At 35.9% G+C, this 19551-nt stretch overlaps 2 protein-coding genes across 2 annotated transcripts; both read left to right on the top strand.

Annotated features, from left to right (window-relative positions):
• The first annotated feature begins 5860 nt into the window (after positions 1-5860).
• On the top strand, positions 5861-10486 carry LOC104895061 (mannan endo-1,4-beta-mannosidase 7). Its single transcript, XM_010681465.4, has 5 exons — positions 5861-6379; positions 7090-7284; positions 7593-7715; positions 9372-9574; positions 9788-10486. The coding sequence occupies exons 1-5, from the start codon at positions 6041-6043 to the stop codon at positions 10221-10223; spliced, it is 1296 nt and encodes a 431-aa protein (XP_010679767.1). The 5' UTR covers positions 5861-6040; the 3' UTR covers positions 10224-10486.
• Positions 10487-13484: 2998 nt separating this feature from the next.
• Positions 13485-19031, top strand: LOC104895062 (lipid phosphate phosphatase epsilon 1, chloroplastic). Its single transcript, XM_010681466.4, has 4 exons — positions 13485-14068; positions 15264-15489; positions 18030-18103; positions 18751-19031. The coding sequence occupies exons 1-4, from the start codon at positions 13733-13735 to the stop codon at positions 18976-18978; spliced, it is 864 nt and encodes a 287-aa protein (XP_010679768.1). The 5' UTR covers positions 13485-13732; the 3' UTR covers positions 18979-19031.
• The last annotated feature ends 520 nt before the right edge of the window (positions 19032-19551 follow it).

Raw genomic sequence — 19551 nt, forward strand, 5'->3', positions numbered from 1 at the left:
CATATGTTTCATCTTTTAATGATACAAAATGCACAGTTTTTTCGCATGTGATTCTTCTTCAAACACACGCAATTTCTCACATCTATGTCATTTTTAGTCATACAATGATACAAACTCTCTAAGGGGGCGTTTGGTTTGGGGGAAACTAGAAAGGGAAAGGGAATAGAATCTCTTGATTCCCTTTTATGTTATTTGTTTTGGGGGTTGGCTTTCCCTCCCTTTCCCCTCATTACCCCAAATTCCTCTAACTTGATTATCCATACCTCCCAAGGTTTCACATTCCCTTTTTTTGACTCATCATTGACCACCTCCTTAGGGACCTTGACCAAACCACCCAATGACCCAATTATTAGACCACCGCTCAACCATCACCTGACCACCCAACCAGCACCACCTGCCCACACAACCACTAACCACCGAGAAATCACCCACCCACGCCACTAACCACCGAGAATCGCCCACCCACGCAACTAACCACCGAGAATCGCCCACCACGCCACTAACCACTTAGAATCGCCCACCACGCCACTAACCACTTAGAATCGCCCACCCACGCCACTAAAAATTAATAATCAGGGGTGTGCACTGGTCCAAGACCCGACCGGAATCGGCTGGACATGTGGACCGGAATTCGGCATTTCCTTGGACCGGGACCGGATCGAAAAATTCTGCTCCGGTCTGATCCCACTCCTGGACCTCTTGGACCGGAAATTTTTTTTTCCAAAGAAAAAAAATCTTATTTTATTTTATTTAAATATATTTATAAATTATATACATTAAAAATTAATAATTTTAATAATAACAATACCAAAAGAATAAATAGTAGTTTTTTCAGTTTCTATCTTTTAATTTTGTTTTTAACATATAAATTATTTTTTTTACTAAAATAATAGAAATTCCTGTCCAACTGGTCCAGATCAGAATTTTCCGAATTTGGACCGGACCGGACCGGAATTATGATATTCGACAGACCAGGGACCAGACCAGTCCGGTCCAAATTCTGATCTGGATCGGTTTGTGCACACCTAAAGCTTGGCGGTGTAAATGGACTAGAACTCTACTAAAGCTTGTTATTACTCATTGATGATGTGTCAATTTATTATTGGCCCACCCCGCAAGATCTATGCAATCTAAGGCCAGGAGATCTCTAAATATACAAAAAAGAACAGTGAAGCTCTGTTCAGCTGGGGTGATTTACACATAGTAGTCCCGGTCCCCGTTGCGCCTACTGGTAGTTGTATACTTGTATGATCGGTTGGTAAGAACAATCTAGGACCGGGCTTTAATTTGGAGTCAATCTCATAGAGGCTAAATTGAGAGTCGGTGCTATGAAACCTTTATTGTTTTAGACTCCAAAAGATGGGCACTTATTGCACAAGATCTACAACCTTTTATAATTCACATGGTGGAGTGATGCTAGGAATAATAAGTAGTGCAATAGCAAGTGACCCTACATTGACAAAAACTACTGTACTTGTGATAGCCTGACGAAAACAAATGACGAACAAGAGAGTATTTGCTTGAAATAACTTCAGAATTTTCAAGTTCGAAACTTGGAAATGGAAATGCAGTAGCACTTGTTGGTAGAGCTTTGCTCCTAATTGTATCTCTTGGCTTAAATCTTGATTAGTTAAAAGTTTTATAGATCTTAAATTTACAAAACAAAGAAATAAAAAGCAGGTGGAAAACTTCATCATTATACATTTTTGGTTAGACAACGTCACGGGAGATGTTCGTATGGGAAAGTATGGGAAGTGGATCCGCTGATTACGCCATTAACTTCTTTCTGATTATACTTGAACTATAAAGCTTGGGACAATGAACTTGACGAAAATGTTGTGGTGAACCCACTTATTAATGTTGGGGATTGGCACCGCAACTGCCGCATTGAATGATTCCTTTTCCAGATATATTACCAGAACGAAATAAAGTTCAAGCTTTTAGTTTTTTTTTTATAATTAAGTTCAAGTTGATATATTAGTAACTTTGACATAAAGAGTTTGTCCTAAATTAGCTTGTAGGTCTATGCTATGTCCTGGGTATTTATAATTTGTATTATTGATATTTTATGTTAATATGATATCACCTAATATTATTTGGATTAGTGGTTCAAACTTTAATACTTCTTACGTTCTGTTTTGAATGAAATGACACTATATATTGATCAATTTTGACTCCAATTTATTGCCATTATATAAAGAAAAACATAGTCAAGTGGGTTCTTGTTGAATTCGTCTCGATGCATACTATCAAATTATAATCTTTTTATATTTTTATGTGTGCACAAATAAAGATATTAACGATTAGAGAAGCGCATTGTATTGCGTGAAAAAACAAGCGTTTCATTTAAAATAGAACGGAGGAAGTATATATATAAATATATATAAACTTGATAGTCATGGGAACAAGTCCTATACAACGTATTAACTTTTTTTGTACAAGAATCACGTATAATAAAACAATCTAGGAGAGGGCCACGTGTGGCAAATGTCATTCCTTGCTTAAAAACAACTTTTAATATATTAGTATAGATTGATAACACGTGAAAGGTAGCAAAAATTATTTTGTGTTATTATTGGTAAATATTATAGAAATCATCGACATTAATTAGAAATACTGAAATTAATAGAATAGATGGTCTAATTGTAACATAATATTAGATAAATTTAAGCTTATATTCTCCTAACAAGCTCATATCTTCTCACTCTAAAGCAACCCTATCTCTAGACATTTCACACTAACCTTTTTTTTTAGGGGAACATTTCACACTAACCTAGTCATCTCTTCTCTTGTCCTTCCTGTGTTTTCCATTGAATATGAACTACAACTTATAATTTTAAAGATTAATTGGCAGTCTTACGGTCTTACCGAATAGATTAAACTAGTCAGAATTAGATTAAACTAGCTACTAAGGGATTGTTTGATTTAATTTATTTTGTCTTATCTTATCTTATAAGATAGTTTATTGTGTGTGTCTAATATCTTATTTTATCTGATATGATATGATCTTATCTTATCTTATTTTTTCTGAAATAAATTATAATAAGTTGAACAGAACAAAGCATGAATGGATTCAAGAATGTGAATAGTGAATGGATTAAACTGGCTACTAAATAGATTAAGCTGATTCATCAAAAGATTAAACTAATTATTATATTCAGAAAGGTATCATGTTCTCTTCTTAATATTAGACTTAAAACTTAGGCGATTTATAAGACCTACTAGAAATATATGGGAGTGTTTCTTGCAAATAAGTTAGTCTTGCGTTGACCTCATCCACAATAATATTATTGTGGATTGAAACCACTTAGTTAACGTAGTGACCCTTATTTTCAATATAATAACCTTTTAAATCGCTAGTTACACTATACGGTTACTATCTTCTATAGTGATGACTTTTTTTTAATATAGTCCCTCTTTCTTAGTTTATCATAATGAAATTTTCACTTTGTGACATAAAAACTTTTTTTCACAAAGTCAAACTTCACAATCTAAATCTACTTATATTTTTTTATCTATTTTTTTATGTAGTAAACTTTTTTTTCATAAATTACATGAATGAGCATTAGGTCCACACTAATTTAGAGTCAACCAGATCCAAATAAGTTTTTATGACAATATCTTAACAGTATTATATTTCGGTGGTTCGGTGCTAATAAAAATTGTATGTAGTGTTTTGTGATGTGTACTAAGACTAAGAGAGGATGACAAATTGACAATTGACAGGGTCATCAATTATGCATCAGTACAGTATCCCACACGACACAGATAGGGGCTTCAAATTGTTCCAACCCCCAAAATTTAGGGGTTAGAATTTAGGATTTTTTAACAAGAATAATATAAATTTTTGCCCGTTCTTTCGCAATAATACAAATTTTTGATTATTTTTTAATAATACAAATTTTTGATCAAAATTCCTCTAGTAAGACGATACCGATTTTTAACTTGTTGTAGTAGGTAACAAGCGACGTGGTTCAGGTGGGTGGGGGGTTTGGGGATGAGGGAGAAAGAAGAAAGATCATTTTGTAAATTTTTTTTTTACGTTTTTTACCGGTTACAAGTCAACTTGACCTACTGGGAGAATTTTTATGTAAAGTTTGTATTATTAAAAAATAATCAAAAGTTTGTATTATTGCGAGAGAATAGGCAAAAATTTGTATTATTGTAGTTAAAAAATCCAATTTAGGATTTATGATAAGCAATATATTTTCATAGAGGATGTATTTTCTCCTGCTGAGGACTAAGGAGAGTAGAACATGAAGGTGGGGCTTACCGCTGATGCGACCATGCACATCAATATATCGTATACCTCAAACTCAAGCATCAAAGGCTTCTTGTTTCATGCCGCGTGGTGCCATTTTGGCGATGTGTGTAGGGTGCATTTGTGCACCTGTCCCTGTAACTTGTAAGTAGATTTAGAATTAAATGGAACAAAGGAGCAAAATAAAACACTAAGGGCTTGGTTGGTTGGTTAAAAAAAATTGTAGGAACAAGGAGCAAAATTAAACACTAAGCGCTTGGTTGGTTGGTTAAAAAAATTTGTAGGAACTGTTTTTTTTTTAGGAAATTTAAGATGGTTTTATTGTTTAGTTCACAAAAAGTAGAGAAAAAGAGAGGAGTAAAACTTTTCATAAACTTCTCCTTCTTATAAAATGGGGAAAACAACTTACCTACACTTTTAAGTTACGTACAAATTTCCAGAATATTGTACTTTATTTTTAAATAATTAAATAACATTTTTCAATTCATGTGAATTAGGTGAAGGAGGTTGATTCATAGGTATTCAAAATTCAACGATTTTTACTTCGTATGGTAAATCAAACAAGTCCTATAGGTTCGTCCCCGTGATTTAAAGATATATTAGTTTAATATAATTATTTTTCTTACAAATTAAAAAGTTCGCTATTTCAAGCCAAAATGAGCACCCTTTTCAGACTTAAATCGGGTCGGGTCAAAATTAGACTAAAATTTTTTTTTTGACTTGCCCAAAACCCGTCCCAAAGAGAAAAAATCGGGCCAGGCCCGACTACTGGCCAAAAAGATCTGCCCAAACCCGCCCAAAAATTGGGTCGGGCCAAGCTGGAGTTGATCAACTCTAATAAGGAGTAATCATATTTATTCATACTAGTAAACCCTATTTAATCATATGAACAACCTCATTTTGTTCACATAAGTAACCCCCATTTTATTTGCATCAGTAACGCCAAATTGTTCATACAAGTAACCCCCACTTATTAATACGAGTAACCTCATTTATTCGTAAGAAGTAACCCCATTTATTCATACTAATAACCCCACTTAATCATATGAGTAACCTCATTTTGTTCACATACATAATCCCATTTTATTTGTATGCAAGACGCACTGATGTTTAAGTAGGCAATTTTCTTTTTTATTAAATGGTTTATACCTCCTAGATCAATAAGAATCTAAAAATAGTCTTTTATGTACAAAATTGAAAAATAATATATACAATTGTTCTATATGTTATATGGTGCAACCACGCAACCAATTATCTATCAACCAATTGTGTAAAGTTATTAAGAGTAAAGCTCACATGTGAGTTAGGAATAATTGTCCCACATTGAAGAATTAGAGAGAGAACGACTAACAAATAGATTGGTGGTTACTCTATCTATCACCAATTGGTTTTAGGATGGAACCTTGCTAACTTTTATGTGATCACTCTCTCCTTTGATGTGGGCTTGTGTACGGGCCTAATAAAGTTAATCAAAATTTGATAATTTTTATTTATTTAATTCAATTCCTAAGTACATCAATACAAGGAGTAAAATTCTAAAAACAAAGAAACCATAAAAAGAAGCCAGAAACTTGAGAACCACATAAGTTAGGGATCCTGCAACAGTGAATAAAGTAAAAACCATAAGGTAAGATATCCCTTATACCATTCATAAAAAGGCTTAAATGTCTCTTCACTTTTCCTACCCACTTCTAAATTCTAACAAAAACCAACCTCCCTTTACTTTCCATTATACACTCTCAACTTCCTCATTTGCATTTTCTAGAGAAAAACAAAACAATGAAACACCTAAACTTGCTTCTCACAATTTTACTAGTAATCCAACAATGTCATTTATTCTTCAAAGTTGAAGCAAATGGAAGAAGAGTAGGCAATGATTTCATAAGAGTAAGAGGAACTCGATTTCTGTTAAATGGATCTCCTTACTATGCAAATGGATTCAATGCTTACTGGCTCATGTACATGGCTTCTAATCCTTCTCAACGCCATTTTGTCTCCAATGTCTTCCATGAGGCTTCCTCTCACTCGCTTTCAGTCGCTAGAACTTGGGCTTTTAACGATGGTGGCGATCGTGCCCTCCAACTCTCCCCTGGCTCCTACGATGAGCATGTGTTCCAGGTTTTTATTCACTCTTTCGTGTTTTACTATATTCGTAGAAGTCCCATATGTCGTGTCGTATCGTATCGTGTTTTCCCATCCAAAAATACGGTCCAAGCACGGCAGGCACGCTACTATATTATGTTGTGCGTGCCTGCCTGGTACCGTCTTTTATGCCAGGCTTAGGACTGGACGGACGTAATGCCATCTAACCCACTAATACAGGTCTTAGAGCCTGTTCTTCCCAGTTTATTTTCAGTTAAGTTAAGTTAAGTTCAGCCCAGCTCTAATAAGTCCAGTTCAGTTCAGTTATTTTATGCCGAAGAGAACAGACCCTTAAAGGTGTGTTTGTTTGGATGGAAAATAGTTTTTTATAGGGAAATTGAATTATAGATTGATTTTCCTTTCTTTGGTTTACTTTTGTATTATTATTTGATAGAGTGGGGAAAATGTGACTTCCCATTTCCTTTTTAACCCATATTTTTCCTTCCTTAATCTGATCAAAATCAAATTGAAGAAGGCGAGGAAAATAGTTTTCCCCGGAAAAAACAGATGTATCTCATGGACATTAATTATGCCATGGCAGTAATGCAATGTACCGTCAATTATATGGGATTAGCTAGATTGTTTTATTAATCTTAGGAATTAAATATGACTCTCTATTTCTCAATTGTTGTTATTTTAGATGTGTGTGAGACAATTGCTTTATAATAATGATTTTTTTCTAATAGGGGCTGGATTTTGTGATAGCTGAGGCCAGAAAATATGGAATAAAGCTTATATTAAGCTTTGCAAATAACTACGAAAGCATGGGAGGGAAGAAGCAATATGTAAACTGGGCTAAGAATCAAGGCCAATATCTTACTTCTGATGATGATTTCTTTACTAACCCTGTTGTTAAGGGATTTTACAAGAACCATATCAAGGTTAATATATTTATCAACTCAATTACAATTTTTTCTCTATTAATCTGATTCCTGACAATCTTATTGGGTTCAATGTTACTCCGACATCTTCATCTACCTCAATAACATGATGTCTTGTCGTGTTCGACACGACACTTTACTTAGATACTTCATTTTAAACTAAAAAATTGACCTTTTTCTACAAAATAGTCGAGTCGGACACTTGAACTCAATCCGTATCTGAGTAACATAGACTGGGGTTATATATTTGACAATTTGAAGTGTTTCTTTTTTTGTTGTGAAATTCCTCTAAATATGCTCTTTTGCAGACTGTTCTGAACAGGCATAACACTGTAAATGGAGTTGTATACAAGAATGACCCAACAATTATGGCTTGGGAGCTTATGAATGAACCTAGGTGTACATCAGATCCTTCTGGAAAAACCATTCAGGTCTAATCTTGCACTCATTCTTCATCTCTCTGTTTCCCCTGTTTATAACTGTTACTTTTTTTTTTGACATCAAAATTTCAGCTGTATTAGTCCAATTGTTTTACCGTGTTGTCAAATTTTCTTTTTCGGACGTTTTGATATGTACCCCAAAGTTTTCTTGATTCATATGAGCCACGAAGACATTACAAAAAAGGGGAAGGGTAATTCGAACCTGTAACCTATCGTTCCCAGTACCTCAATCTTAACCACTAGGCCAAGACATCCTTGATATATGTATCCCAAAGTTAAAGATATAACTAACACACTTACCTAATAAGGTGGTATAGCCAGGTATATGTGGTATTTAAGACCTGAATTGAATCTTGTGTGTCTTCCTACTACTCTTTATGAGTAAAGTCAAAGAAACTGTAAAATTGTCACTTGTTTTGTTTTTTTTTTTTCGATTTCGTAATTACAACCATGGTTACATGTAGGAATGAAAATGGATTGGGTTCGGGGGCGGGTGTAGCTCCACCCGCATCCATCCATCACCCGCATAAGCCATCACTCGCATCCATCCATCCGTTATTCGCCGGGTAAACGGGTGGGTCGGGTGGTTAATGGATGAAGAGATATATAACAATTTTTATAAAAAATTATGACATAATATACATATGTATTAAAAATTTAATAAAGTAAGTACATAAACATGTGTAATTGATAATATAGATGACAGATGAGTGTTAAGCGTGTGATGCGTCGGGTGGTGGAGAAAAAAAATCTCACCCGCTTTTCATCCGTTTATTTCGAGTTTTCACCCGATTAATAAAACCGTGTTAAGTGAATGATGGATAATCCCTCATACATTTCCATTCCTAGTTACCAGTGCACGGGAGACGGGAGTAACTAAAATCATATAGTGAAAATAGAACTAAGATCATATGTGTGAATGGTTAAATTGAATTTACTGCTCCATCACTAGCCAAGTTTTAGCAGGAAAAAGAATATCATTAGGTCATTGGTTGAGAATTCTAACCAAAAAGACGGGAAAAAGAAAGTTGCAACAAAACTTATTCGTGAAAATTTTAAGTTTGCCTGCCGACACTGAGTATGCTAGCTACTTTTTCGTGAAAAAACTTACTACATCATGCTCCACCAAAATCTGTGGAGTTCACTCTTTTAGTACTTTTTTCTTTTTGAAAGGCACTCTTTACTCTTTAGTACTTACTACTCCACTAACTAGTACTCCTACTCTTGCATTTTGATCATTCTCTTGAACCTCTAATTAACTGTAATTGGTACTCCTATATGAATCTTCAGTAGGTAGTATTACAATCTATGCAACAGAAAACTAATACAAAGAATACTGAAAGTCCAGAATTCTTTCGATCATTCTAATTTGTAGGAAGTGAAAGTGCAAATGGTAGTATACTCCATCACAATAATGTTCCAATCATTTTATGTGAACGGCGACATATTAGGGATTCAATGATAATGTTACCAATGTAGAAAGGTGACAACTACTACTAATTTCTAAACATCCATCTATAAGACTATTGATCATGGACAAAATGAATATTGCGTTTTTGTACATTCATAGGACATGTACTTTACAAAGTTTTGAGTTGAGTTGTCAAATATGATATAGAGTGCTCTAACAAGAGTTGTTGAATATAGGCATGGATCACCGAGATGGCTGCTCATGTTAAGTCAATAGACAAAAACCACTTGCTTGAAGCTGGTTTAGAAGGATTCTACGGATCATCTCATCCCGAGAAGCTGCATAATAATCCAAACTTGAACATTGGTACAGATTTCATTGCCAACAACCAAATCCCCGGGATTGATTTTGCAACAGTTCATGCATATCCCGATCAATGGTAAATCATCTTCAAACAAAATTTCTCCGGTTCATTGAGCTATTTACCTTACTTTTGTTCAGAGTTCTGAAAATGCCATTCTGCATTGGTTTAATGGTTTCTAAATAATTCCCATGATACTGTTCCACACATAGGATTGGAAAATGTCAATTACTACAATTACTAGTATCAGAAACATGTATTCTGATTTCTGATTTCCTGATCTATCAACAGGTTGTCCAACATAAATGCTCAATCAGAGCTCGCATTTGTAAACAACTGGCTAACATCTCACATTGAAGATTCTCAAAACATTCTCCACAAGCCATTACTATTAGCAGAGTTTGGAAAATCAGAGAAAGATCCTGGATTCAATACTTATCAGAGGGATCAACTATTCGCTAGTGTCTACAGCAAGATATACTCATCAGCTAAGAGAGGAGGTGCAGCCGCTGGTGGGTTGTTCTGGCAGCTTTTAACAGAAGGAATTGAATCATATGGAGATGGTTATGCCATTGTTCTAAGCAAGAATCCTTCGACTGCTAGCACAATTGCGCAACAATCGCGCAAACTCTTCCTTATCAGCAAGATTTTTGCGAGAATGAGGAACGTTGAGCTTTGGAAAAGGGCAAGGGAAATAAGAAACAGAGAAAACTCTGGTGGCCTATGAAATGGGATGTTTCATCTAAGCAAGGTGATTGAAGAAAGATAATTTCTTTCAAAGTTTTCCTCTCTTAGAGATGAATTTGGTTCGTCCAAGGAGGTGATGAAGTATCTATATACAAGTAATCCTATAGAACTATGTGTGTGTTTTGAATGTTTGTCTTGTAAAATTAAACAACCTATGTATGGTTGGTACTGGGATATTAAAACGATTGCTAATTGACTGATGTTACATTTAAAACATGAATGAATCAAAATATGTTATAAAGATATGAAGTTTATTCGATAAGCTAATTAATGTGTCATAGCGTACTACACGCACATTAAATTAACATAAGTGCTATATACAGCAATAAAAAAGGCTAAATACAGCATTTAAAATTATGTCTAACTTAACCATGATTAATTTAAATTTTTTTTAATAGTTATTCACTTGCATGTATGCTTCATACTTGTAATCTGTTTATACCTATTACATATCAGTTTATAACATATGCATAAATTGACTTATAAACTCACAACAAATATGTATAAACTTATAAACTAATAACAAATATATAAACTGGTAAAAATATGTATAAAACTGAAAACCGCCTCAGTCAGGTATTCGTTTGACTTAGAAAATCTCACACAAGACTTCTTCTAATCCATATTGTTTACCATAGAAGAAAAAGAAATCGAAATTGTGATTTATTGAACAATCAATTTTCTTGTATTACTCAATATCTGAGAGTCTGAAGCACAACTATGATTATAATATTCTCAAATTGGCTTTCTTACATTTAAATGGAGTCTCTTATTCTTGTATAGATCATGTTATAATTTGCTCGAAAGCTAAATTATATACTATGCCACTCGAAACTTACTTCTTTATTACATGTAGGGTTTTCTTTCTTGGTGCGAAATTGAAAAGAAATGAAAAACAGTATAATTGAGTTGTGTTGTAATACAAGAAGATCCAAGCAAGATTGAGAGACTGTTATTGTTGTACTTGTTATGTATATTTTCTTCCGCGAAAGTGCGGTATATATAGTGTCTGGTGAATAATTCACCCGGTGATACATCATTTCACTATGTGGTTGCACTGAGGTATCTAATTAGGGGTGTTTATCGACCGAACCGAGCCCGAATAGCACTAGGCTCGGCTCGAGCTCGTTTTAACTTTTCATGGGCTCGGCTCGGCTCGAGCTCGTTTTAACTTTTCATGGGCTCGGCTCGGCTTGTGAGCTGCCCGAGCTTGGGGGGAGCCGAGCTCGTCATTAGAATTTGCGGCTCGAGCTCGGCTCGTGAGCTCGTTTAGGCTCGTTTAGAATTTGTTTTATTTTTCATTTTAATTGTTTTTACCTTTTCTTTTTATCTTTCTTCTATTATATACCTTAGTTAATATCTTAACAGAAATACTTAATATAATTTTTAACATATATAAATAATTTTAGGAAAATTTCCTCAGGCACCCCTGAGGTTTGGCGTAATTCCCAAATTACCCCCCACATTTGGGGAATTCCTCAAATACCCCTGAGGTTTGTGTTTGTGCTCAAGATACCCTTACTATGGATGGAAACGTAACGACGTTAGCTAGGTTTTGCTCTTCTTCTCCCCAATTTTCTTTCTCTCTCCACCCATCAGGCCATCGTCCTCCATTGATGAACATGAAAGCTTTATCTCTCCTCCCGCCCCACTCTAAAACCCTAACCACCCAACCCCTACCACCTCCCCTTCCCCCCCACCTCTCCCCTACCCCTGCAGCCCTTCTCCGCCACCCTCCCACCACCCCAGCAGCCCTCCTCCCCACCCTCCCACCACCCCAGCAACCCCCCTTTTCCCCCATCCCCCGCAGCCTGCCCCCCCGCATCCTGCCCCCCTCCCCCACCCCGTCGCGAGAACCCCACCCCTCCCCCACCCTACCCCGTCCAAATTGACGCCTAGAACCCTGTCGAAATCGACCCCACCCCTTCCCCACCCAGTCGAAATCGATGCCCAGTTCAGTTTAGTTAATGAGCAGTGTCGAAATCGATGCCCGACGAAGAAGATCGAACAGTGAAGTTAGCAGGCCAGAGAAAAATCGATCTTCTTTAGTCGGAGATTTGGGATTTTGGAAAAATAGAGGAGACAGAGATTGCGAAAATGGGGGTTGCGGCTGGCAGGGGGTGGGGGGCTGCGGGGGTGGGGGAGGGGTGGGGGAAGGGGAGGTGGTGGGGATTGGGTGGTTAGGGCTTTAGAGTGGGTTGGGAGGAGAGAGTAAGCTTCCATGTTCATCAATGGAGGATGATGGTTGGGGAGAGAAAAAGGAAATAGGGGAGAAGGAGAGAAAAACCTAACGGCATTAGGTTTTCCATCTATAGTAACGGTATCTTGAGCACAGACACAAACCTCAGGGGTATCTGAGGAATTCCCCAAATGTGGGGGGTAATTTGGGAATTACGGCAAACCTCGGAGGTACCTGAGAAAATTTCCCGTAATTTTATAATATATAAACAATTTTTTAATATAAAATATTTTTTTAGTATAAAATAGTAATCGAGCTGTTCACGAGCTTTACGAGCCGAGCTTTGCCTAGCTCGACTCGGCTCGTTCAAGTCTCGAACGGAGCTCGAGCCGAGTTTTGATCGAGCCGAGCCCGAGCTGTTCGCGAGCTTGTCAGGCTCATTATCACCCCTATGTCTAATACACCCTATATTTTTAAACATCAAATACAACATAAAATATCCTTAATATGTTCACTGTACATATATATTACTCCCTCCGTCCTCTATTAGTTTAGCCCTATTCCTTTTAAGGGTGTCCCTTATTAGTTTACCCCTTTCTTTTTTTTCCTATTTTTGGAATGGGACCACAAACTTTTCATCACATATATTCTACTTTAAGTATAAATAATCTTCTCTCTCTTCGTATTCCCCACAAAACTATTCCTCCTAAAACTCTGTGCAAAAGAAAGGGGTAAACTAATAGAGGACGGAGGGAGTATATTATAACCAAATAGTATTTGGTCTAGTGGTAAGGAGAGCACCCTGGGGGGTTCAATCCCCACTAGAGGCACTTTGAGGGTAGAGATTCCACTTATCATTCTCCCTCACTCTCAAGTGTCTGGCCCATTAAGATTCGAGCGTACTCCGGACCACTCCTTTTTACCATATATATATATATGTATATTATATTATAATGGTTTTTTTTTTTCTATTATCGATTCGTGACAAAAAAAAATTTGAAGCAAGTATAAGTATATAACCTGGAGGAGTCACATAACTGATTTTGATTTTTGATAGAGAAATTGAAAGGTCTCCGATGTTTTAGCCCAACACTCAAACAACAATTAGCACCAATGCAACATGTAATGGTACTTGTCACTTGATGATTTCTACGCACTCATCAGTCATCATCCTCTCATAACCTACCAAAAAATGAAAAAATCAACAATAAGACATTTAAAATGGGTTTCGTGTTATTTCGCACCTACTCTTTTCTCATTTTAAACAATTTTGAGCTCCAATTCTTTGTTCCTTAAAGAGCTAAACCTCCATGTCAACGGTAAATTGCTTGACCCATTTCCCAAATTTAACTTCTCCTACCAAATTTAAATTTAACCTCTTTACCAATTCTTCTTCCTTCCACCATTGTTGTTTTTCTAAAGAACTTTCAATTTCCCGTGATTTTCTTTCTGGAAAATACCCAGTTTCCAGAATTAGAAAAAAAAGAAGATTAATGGGTGAAAGGATCTTAAAAATCCCAGCTTTAGGATCAGAAGATGGTGAAGAAAATCCCAGTGTTCTTGAGCAGGAGATTTTAATTGGTGGGTCTTCTAAATTTCGCTCTAATTTTGTTTCTCCTGAATTTGAAGCCACTCTTAATAAACTTGTGAGTTTTCTCTCCTAATTTTGATTTACTTTTTATGTAAAATCGTGCTAATTAATTTTTGTTATAAGTTTGTTTCTACATAGTTTTACCTTCATTTTTTAGTTTAAATCTTTGGAAAGTAGAGCAATTTATCACGCTAATATGCTGAATTTTGCATAACTAATGTTGATGGTAAACTCAACGATTTCAAGAGTATATCAATTTGAGAAATTTGGACTTATCCCATGAAATTGTATCCTAATTGCTAGGTGAAACTGTGAAAGGGTGCAAAAATTGCATATGTACACTAAATTTCGTACGTTAGTACACCAATAAGGTCATAAGGATATGAAATCCTTTATACCAAAGTATGGTGTATGTACCAAGAGTATATCTCCGGTGATCGTCCGTTAATATCCTCGTGCTTCGTTCGCTTCTGTCGAGTGTTATATGCTCCTGCTATTGTAATAATTCTCAGAACTTAAGAACAAGAGAATGGAGAAAATAGAGAGAATGAACTCAATGAAGAGAGAGCTTTCATTTCTTTCTTTCTGTAAAGTGTTAGATGATTACAGAAATGAGCTAAGCAAGGTATATATACCTTGATATTATTACAATAAACAGGTGTAATAACTCTTTCTAACTAATACAACTAAGGGTCTGTTCTCCCCAACTTATTTTCAGTTCAGTTCAATTCAATTCAGTTCAGTTCAATTCACTTTAGCTCTAGACAATACTTTTACTCTCACATATCACTATTCATTTCACTTCAGTTCAATTCAATACAGTTCAATTTAGTTCAGTTCAGTTCAACTGTTTTATGCCGAAGAGAACATGCTCTAACTTCCATTAAATCAGGAAGTAGTTAATACACATCAGCTTAGCATTTATGCGTCAGCTAACTAATTAACCCAGGTGCTGCTGATGCTGAGTTAGTTGACTCAGGTGCTGATGCTGATGCTGGTGATACAACAGCTGATGATGTAGCTTTATCTTCAATAGCTATTCCAATTTGTTGGCATCCTAAAGGAAATTAATAATCGAATTTGAAGAAAGAACATGCCTTGAGTAAGGAAGGGGAATTATGTTGTTAAGATATTATGTATTTGAACTTGCTTTGTATGAATAGAGAGTACAATTTTTAATCACAAATGTCTTGGCTAATAACAAAATGGATGCAAGGTCACTAATTCTTTGTAGTATCACTAATATGCAGAGCAAGTGGCTCATCGCTGTTCTATTTGGTGTCGTCCTCCTCTGGAGACATGATGCTGAAGCCGTGTGGGTTGCCATGGGTTCTGTTCTTAATTCTGCGCTCTCTGTTACTCTAAAAAGGATATTAAATCAAGAGCGTCCTACGGCAAACCTGAGATCTGATCCTGGCATGCCATCATCCCATGCGCAGTCCATCTTTTTTGCTGTCGTGTTTGTCATTTTGTCAGGTAAGTCTCTTTAATCTTTTCTAAATCTTGTAATTAAGAAGAAAACTAATTAACATATCTATGTTACTGTGTTTGTGATTGCCATATCTATGTTCCTAGTTGATGTTTGATGCTATTTTCTAGTTAAAATTTAGGGCTTGTAACACGTGTTAACTTCGAAAAGTAACTATCTCTTCCTCCACATGTGCCTATTGCTCTGCATTATGATTTTAACACAACCTTATGTTAATTTGCAAACTTATGAGTTGTGAGTATTTTAGTTAATAACCAAGGAACATGGAGTTCTTCAGGACAAATTGAGAAATGTTTCGAAAAGGCCTGTTAAGACAATGAACATTGATGACAAGTGTATATGGTATTACACTAGTCGATAGCATTCCCCAGTTTCAACAATTTTTTCAAGTTCCAAAGTTAATATTCATCTTTTTAGTCAAAACTATGGTTTATGTCAGTCAGACAGACTTGGCACTTCTGCTGCTGTAACTTTGTTGCCACCACATGACAAGGATATGTTAGAATGTGAGCTTATAACCGGACACTTGGATCCCCCTGTAAACCACAAGTAAAGATGGGAGAGAAGGTGAAAGAGCAAAATAGACAGGCTTAAGAAACCACTACTTGAAGCAGCTTTACTATTGATGGAGGCTTAAAGGATACTATTGGTCATTGGACCATTATATTGAAATTGGGCCTTCTTTTGTTTTGTCTCCTCGGAAAATAAGTAGTTGGCTTTGGGCCTTAGAGCTACAAAAGAACCTTCGCCTTTTTATTTGTAGATTATTTTTTATGAAGCTGTCTTGTACATGAAGTTTAGAATCCTGTGTTTTTGGCTCCTTGCACTCTTGTCTAAATATAGTACAGCGTCTAACACTAGGTTATGTATCTGTATTCTGTATTCTGTATTCTGTATTCTGTACACGTGCTTTTCCAGATAGCTAGACAATGAATTCAACTCTACTTACCCTAGCTCAACTCTATATTTCTCTTCCCAATGCTAACTATTGGAACCTAACATTACAGCTCTCTAATGCCTTCTATGCCCACCACCTTTTATCAAAATTTATATACCATCAGTTTTACTGTGAATTGATCCCGCTTTCACATTCTGTAGCTCTATCTTACCTTAAAGCTTTATAAGGATCGACGTTGGTGAAAGGTAACTGTCGTGCAGAATACCCCAACGGTTACCCTCGGTAATTGACTCTTTATCATCTGGGTCTTTCTCTAATCAAATCTAGCTCATACTTCCTTTCTTGCATCATCCAAGTTGATGTAACTCTCAGGCTATTGCAATTCAAGTGTAGCCTATTTTGGCTGATTTTCCTCTACAATGACTAGTTGAAAGTCCAATTGTTTTCCCTATTTATCCCAGGGATCAATCTTTGGCAAGTGTACATTTCAAGTAGAGCCAGGAGATTTGCTATATTTTTGACTTTGGAATGCAGTGAACTAAATTAAAATGGCTCATTTTAAGTGTGTTCCTTTTCTTGGTATTGTGAATAAGAAGATGATTGTTCTATTCTTTCTATTTTTATTTATTTGAAGTCAATTGGCAATAGCCTTTTTGCGTCAGGATGACATTTTGCATTGAGATTTGAGGGAGATAGCTTTAATTAATCAGAAACTATATGTCGGGCTCAGGAATTAGAGTTGGCAATTTGGTGTGTAGGAATGTGGGACTTAAAGTTGATTTAAAAGAATTTAAAGAATGGGAATATGTCTTTCATTTTTATTTCTTTTAGAAAATAGTGAATGGTAGGAGGAACAATCATTTAGGACTGGATATGGTGAGTGTTTGCTGATATCGGGCCATCAGTAGCAACTCTTGAGGAGGATTTTCCAGTGCTACTGTTGGAGGTGCTCTTCCGTCTGTTCAGAAAAAAAAATTCGTCTCCTTCAGGCATCTCCGGAAACTATGGGGACCTGTATCTCTTCATTGTTTTTTTTTAGATCATGTGGACTGCTCATCCAAATTTCAGGAGGGCCCAAGAATGCAGAGATGAGTGTGAAGTATATTGATGGAGCTTATTCTGCTTTATGAAGAAATTGAAGCTCCTAAAGAGGGAAGTGAAAGTATGACCTAAAGAGGAAATACCACAACGATTCTTCATAGAAAAAAACTTCTCTCTCTTGCAAAGCATATATGATGATTGGACCATAAACAGATATGTATTTCCATGGTTGAAAGCAAGCATCATAATTTAATATGTGATTAATCATTTGGTGGTTGATGGAGGCAATATTAGTTGTTGAACTTCAGTCTGGATGTAAATTAAGTGTTGAAAGAATCTTGATCATGGCTGCTAGGAGTGGTGGTTGTTTAGTAAAATCAGCAAAATCTGCTGGTTCCCAGTGGTTTTTGGCACATGTTAATTCTATATTTTGTTATGATATTTGATTTGATTGCCGAAAGCTGTAAAATTATGCTGTTTTATTGTACAATCATTTTATCACCGTGCTTGACTTTACTATGTTTTTAACTATTCTTTTTGGCAAGAAATACTCTGTTTTGACCTATCATCTCTATGATATTGTTGCAGTTGTGGAATGGCTGGGGGTGAACGAAATCAGTGTGATCTTTGCTGCTGTTTCACTGGCATTTGGCTCATATCTTGTAAGGACCATGGCATCAACTTGATCGTTTGTTTTGAACCTTAATATATGCATTGTTGGCTTATAATTTTTGTGTGTCCTGAATTCAAGTTTCTATAGCAAACGACAATAATTTAGGGGAGAGACAAATATGAGTGAGTGAGTGGCTTGGTGGGTGTGGTACATAGATTTTACACAACTATAATACGAGAACTCAAATTTGGGACAGAGCGAGAGTTTCTCATAATCCCTATTTGTGAACGACTACTACAAAGTGCTAAACTGCTAATATCTTGTCATATGTAAATGGCCTACTTCATTCCTACTTGGTAGTTGGTAGACACGGTATATGTGCTCTAATGAACTTCTAGCGTTTTTATCACGATAATAACTAGCTCTCTATGCAACACCCTTTATATTTCGAAAATGTCATAATATATCTTTTCGTTTTGATGGTCGTCGAAAGAAAGATACTTCGAATAACAATATTGCCCCTGTTTATCTAACCCAACTTGACGTTATTACAGGTATTGAACTATTGATGTCAATACAGTGGGTGAGAGAGAAAATTACTTGGCCGTTTTGCTAGATTCTTTTATCATTTATTTGTACTCTCTTCAAGAATATGTCCCTGTAATGCTTAGTTTTTTTCCGGGTTTGATTGTGCAGTCATGGCTACGAGTCGCGCAAAAGCTCCACACGATCGATCAGGTGGTCGTAGGTGCGGTCTTAGGTTCCTGTTTCTCAGTCGCGTGGTTGTGGTCCTGGGATGCAGTCGTCTCTGAGGCATTCAATTCCTACATGTGGGTTCAAGTTTCTATTTTGCTTGCCTCTGCTATATGTTGCATGGGGTTTCTTTTATACGTTATTCTTAACTGGTTTCAGAAAGACAGATGATATATATATAAACAACTTATGGCCAATTCTTATTTAATCTTAAGTTCCAAGTACTTCTTTCAGCATATATAGAAGCTTCTTTTAGCAAGTAGTAGGAAAATATATAAGTTCTTATTTTATACTTAGATTTCCTTGCTTCCTTCTGCTTTTTTTGTAGTCTGTAGTGTGTATAACTGGCAGGATTTCGTCCTCTGCTGCCATATATGCTGATGGTTCGTACTGAAAAAATAAAAAACATGCACAAAAATTGGATTTTAGAATCCAATCTCACTTTCTTCCAAAAGTTCTCTAATTGGGTCAAAAACAAGTGACTCATTTTGCTCCTATTCATGTAAAAAAAAGAAAAAAAAAAAGAGTTACCATGTGATGTGCATAGACTTGCTTTGCACGATCTTTAACAGCTTGCAGTTATGACCATTTTCACCTGATACAAATTATTAAAAGAGACGATCTAATTTTAATACGAAAGTAGACCTATCACTAAATGGATTAAATTAATCACTGAAAGAAATCAAATTAGTTACTGTCGGGCTAAATCTGTTTTTAATATATAGAATTTGTTATTACCTAATT

The sequence above is a fragment of the Beta vulgaris genome, chromosome 6 (assembly GCF_026745355.1).
Source record: "Beta vulgaris subsp. vulgaris cultivar EL10 chromosome 6, EL10.2, whole genome shotgun sequence".
NCBI classification, from domain to species: Eukaryota; Viridiplantae; Streptophyta; class Magnoliopsida; order Caryophyllales; family Amaranthaceae; genus Beta; species Beta vulgaris.

What these genes read in the sequence shown, in the direction of transcription:
- LOC104895061 (XM_010681465.4), top strand. Translation starts at nt 6,041, where the DNA reads ATGAAACACCTAAACTTGCTTCTCACAATTTTACTAGTAATCCAACAA. An exon ending in CTTCTGGAAAAACCATTCAG is followed by an intron (nt 7,716 to 9,371) that starts GTCTAATCTTGC and finishes TGTTGAATATAG; the next exon opens with GCATGGATCACCGAGATGGC. An exon ending in CATGCATATCCCGATCAATG is followed by an intron (nt 9,575 to 9,787) that starts GTAAATCATCTT and finishes ATCTATCAACAG; the next exon opens with GTTGTCCAACATAAATGCTC.
- LOC104895062 (XM_010681466.4), top strand. Translation starts at nt 13,733, where the DNA reads ATGTCAACGGTAAATTGCTTGACCCATTTCCCAAATTTAACTTCTCCT. An exon ending in AAGCCACTCTTAATAAACTT is followed by an intron (nt 14,069 to 15,263) that starts GTGAGTTTTCTC and finishes ACTAATATGCAG; the next exon opens with AGCAAGTGGCTCATCGCTGT. An exon ending in CGTGTTTGTCATTTTGTCAG is followed by an intron (nt 15,490 to 18,029) that starts GTAAGTCTCTTT and finishes ATATTGTTGCAG; the next exon opens with TTGTGGAATGGCTGGGGGTG.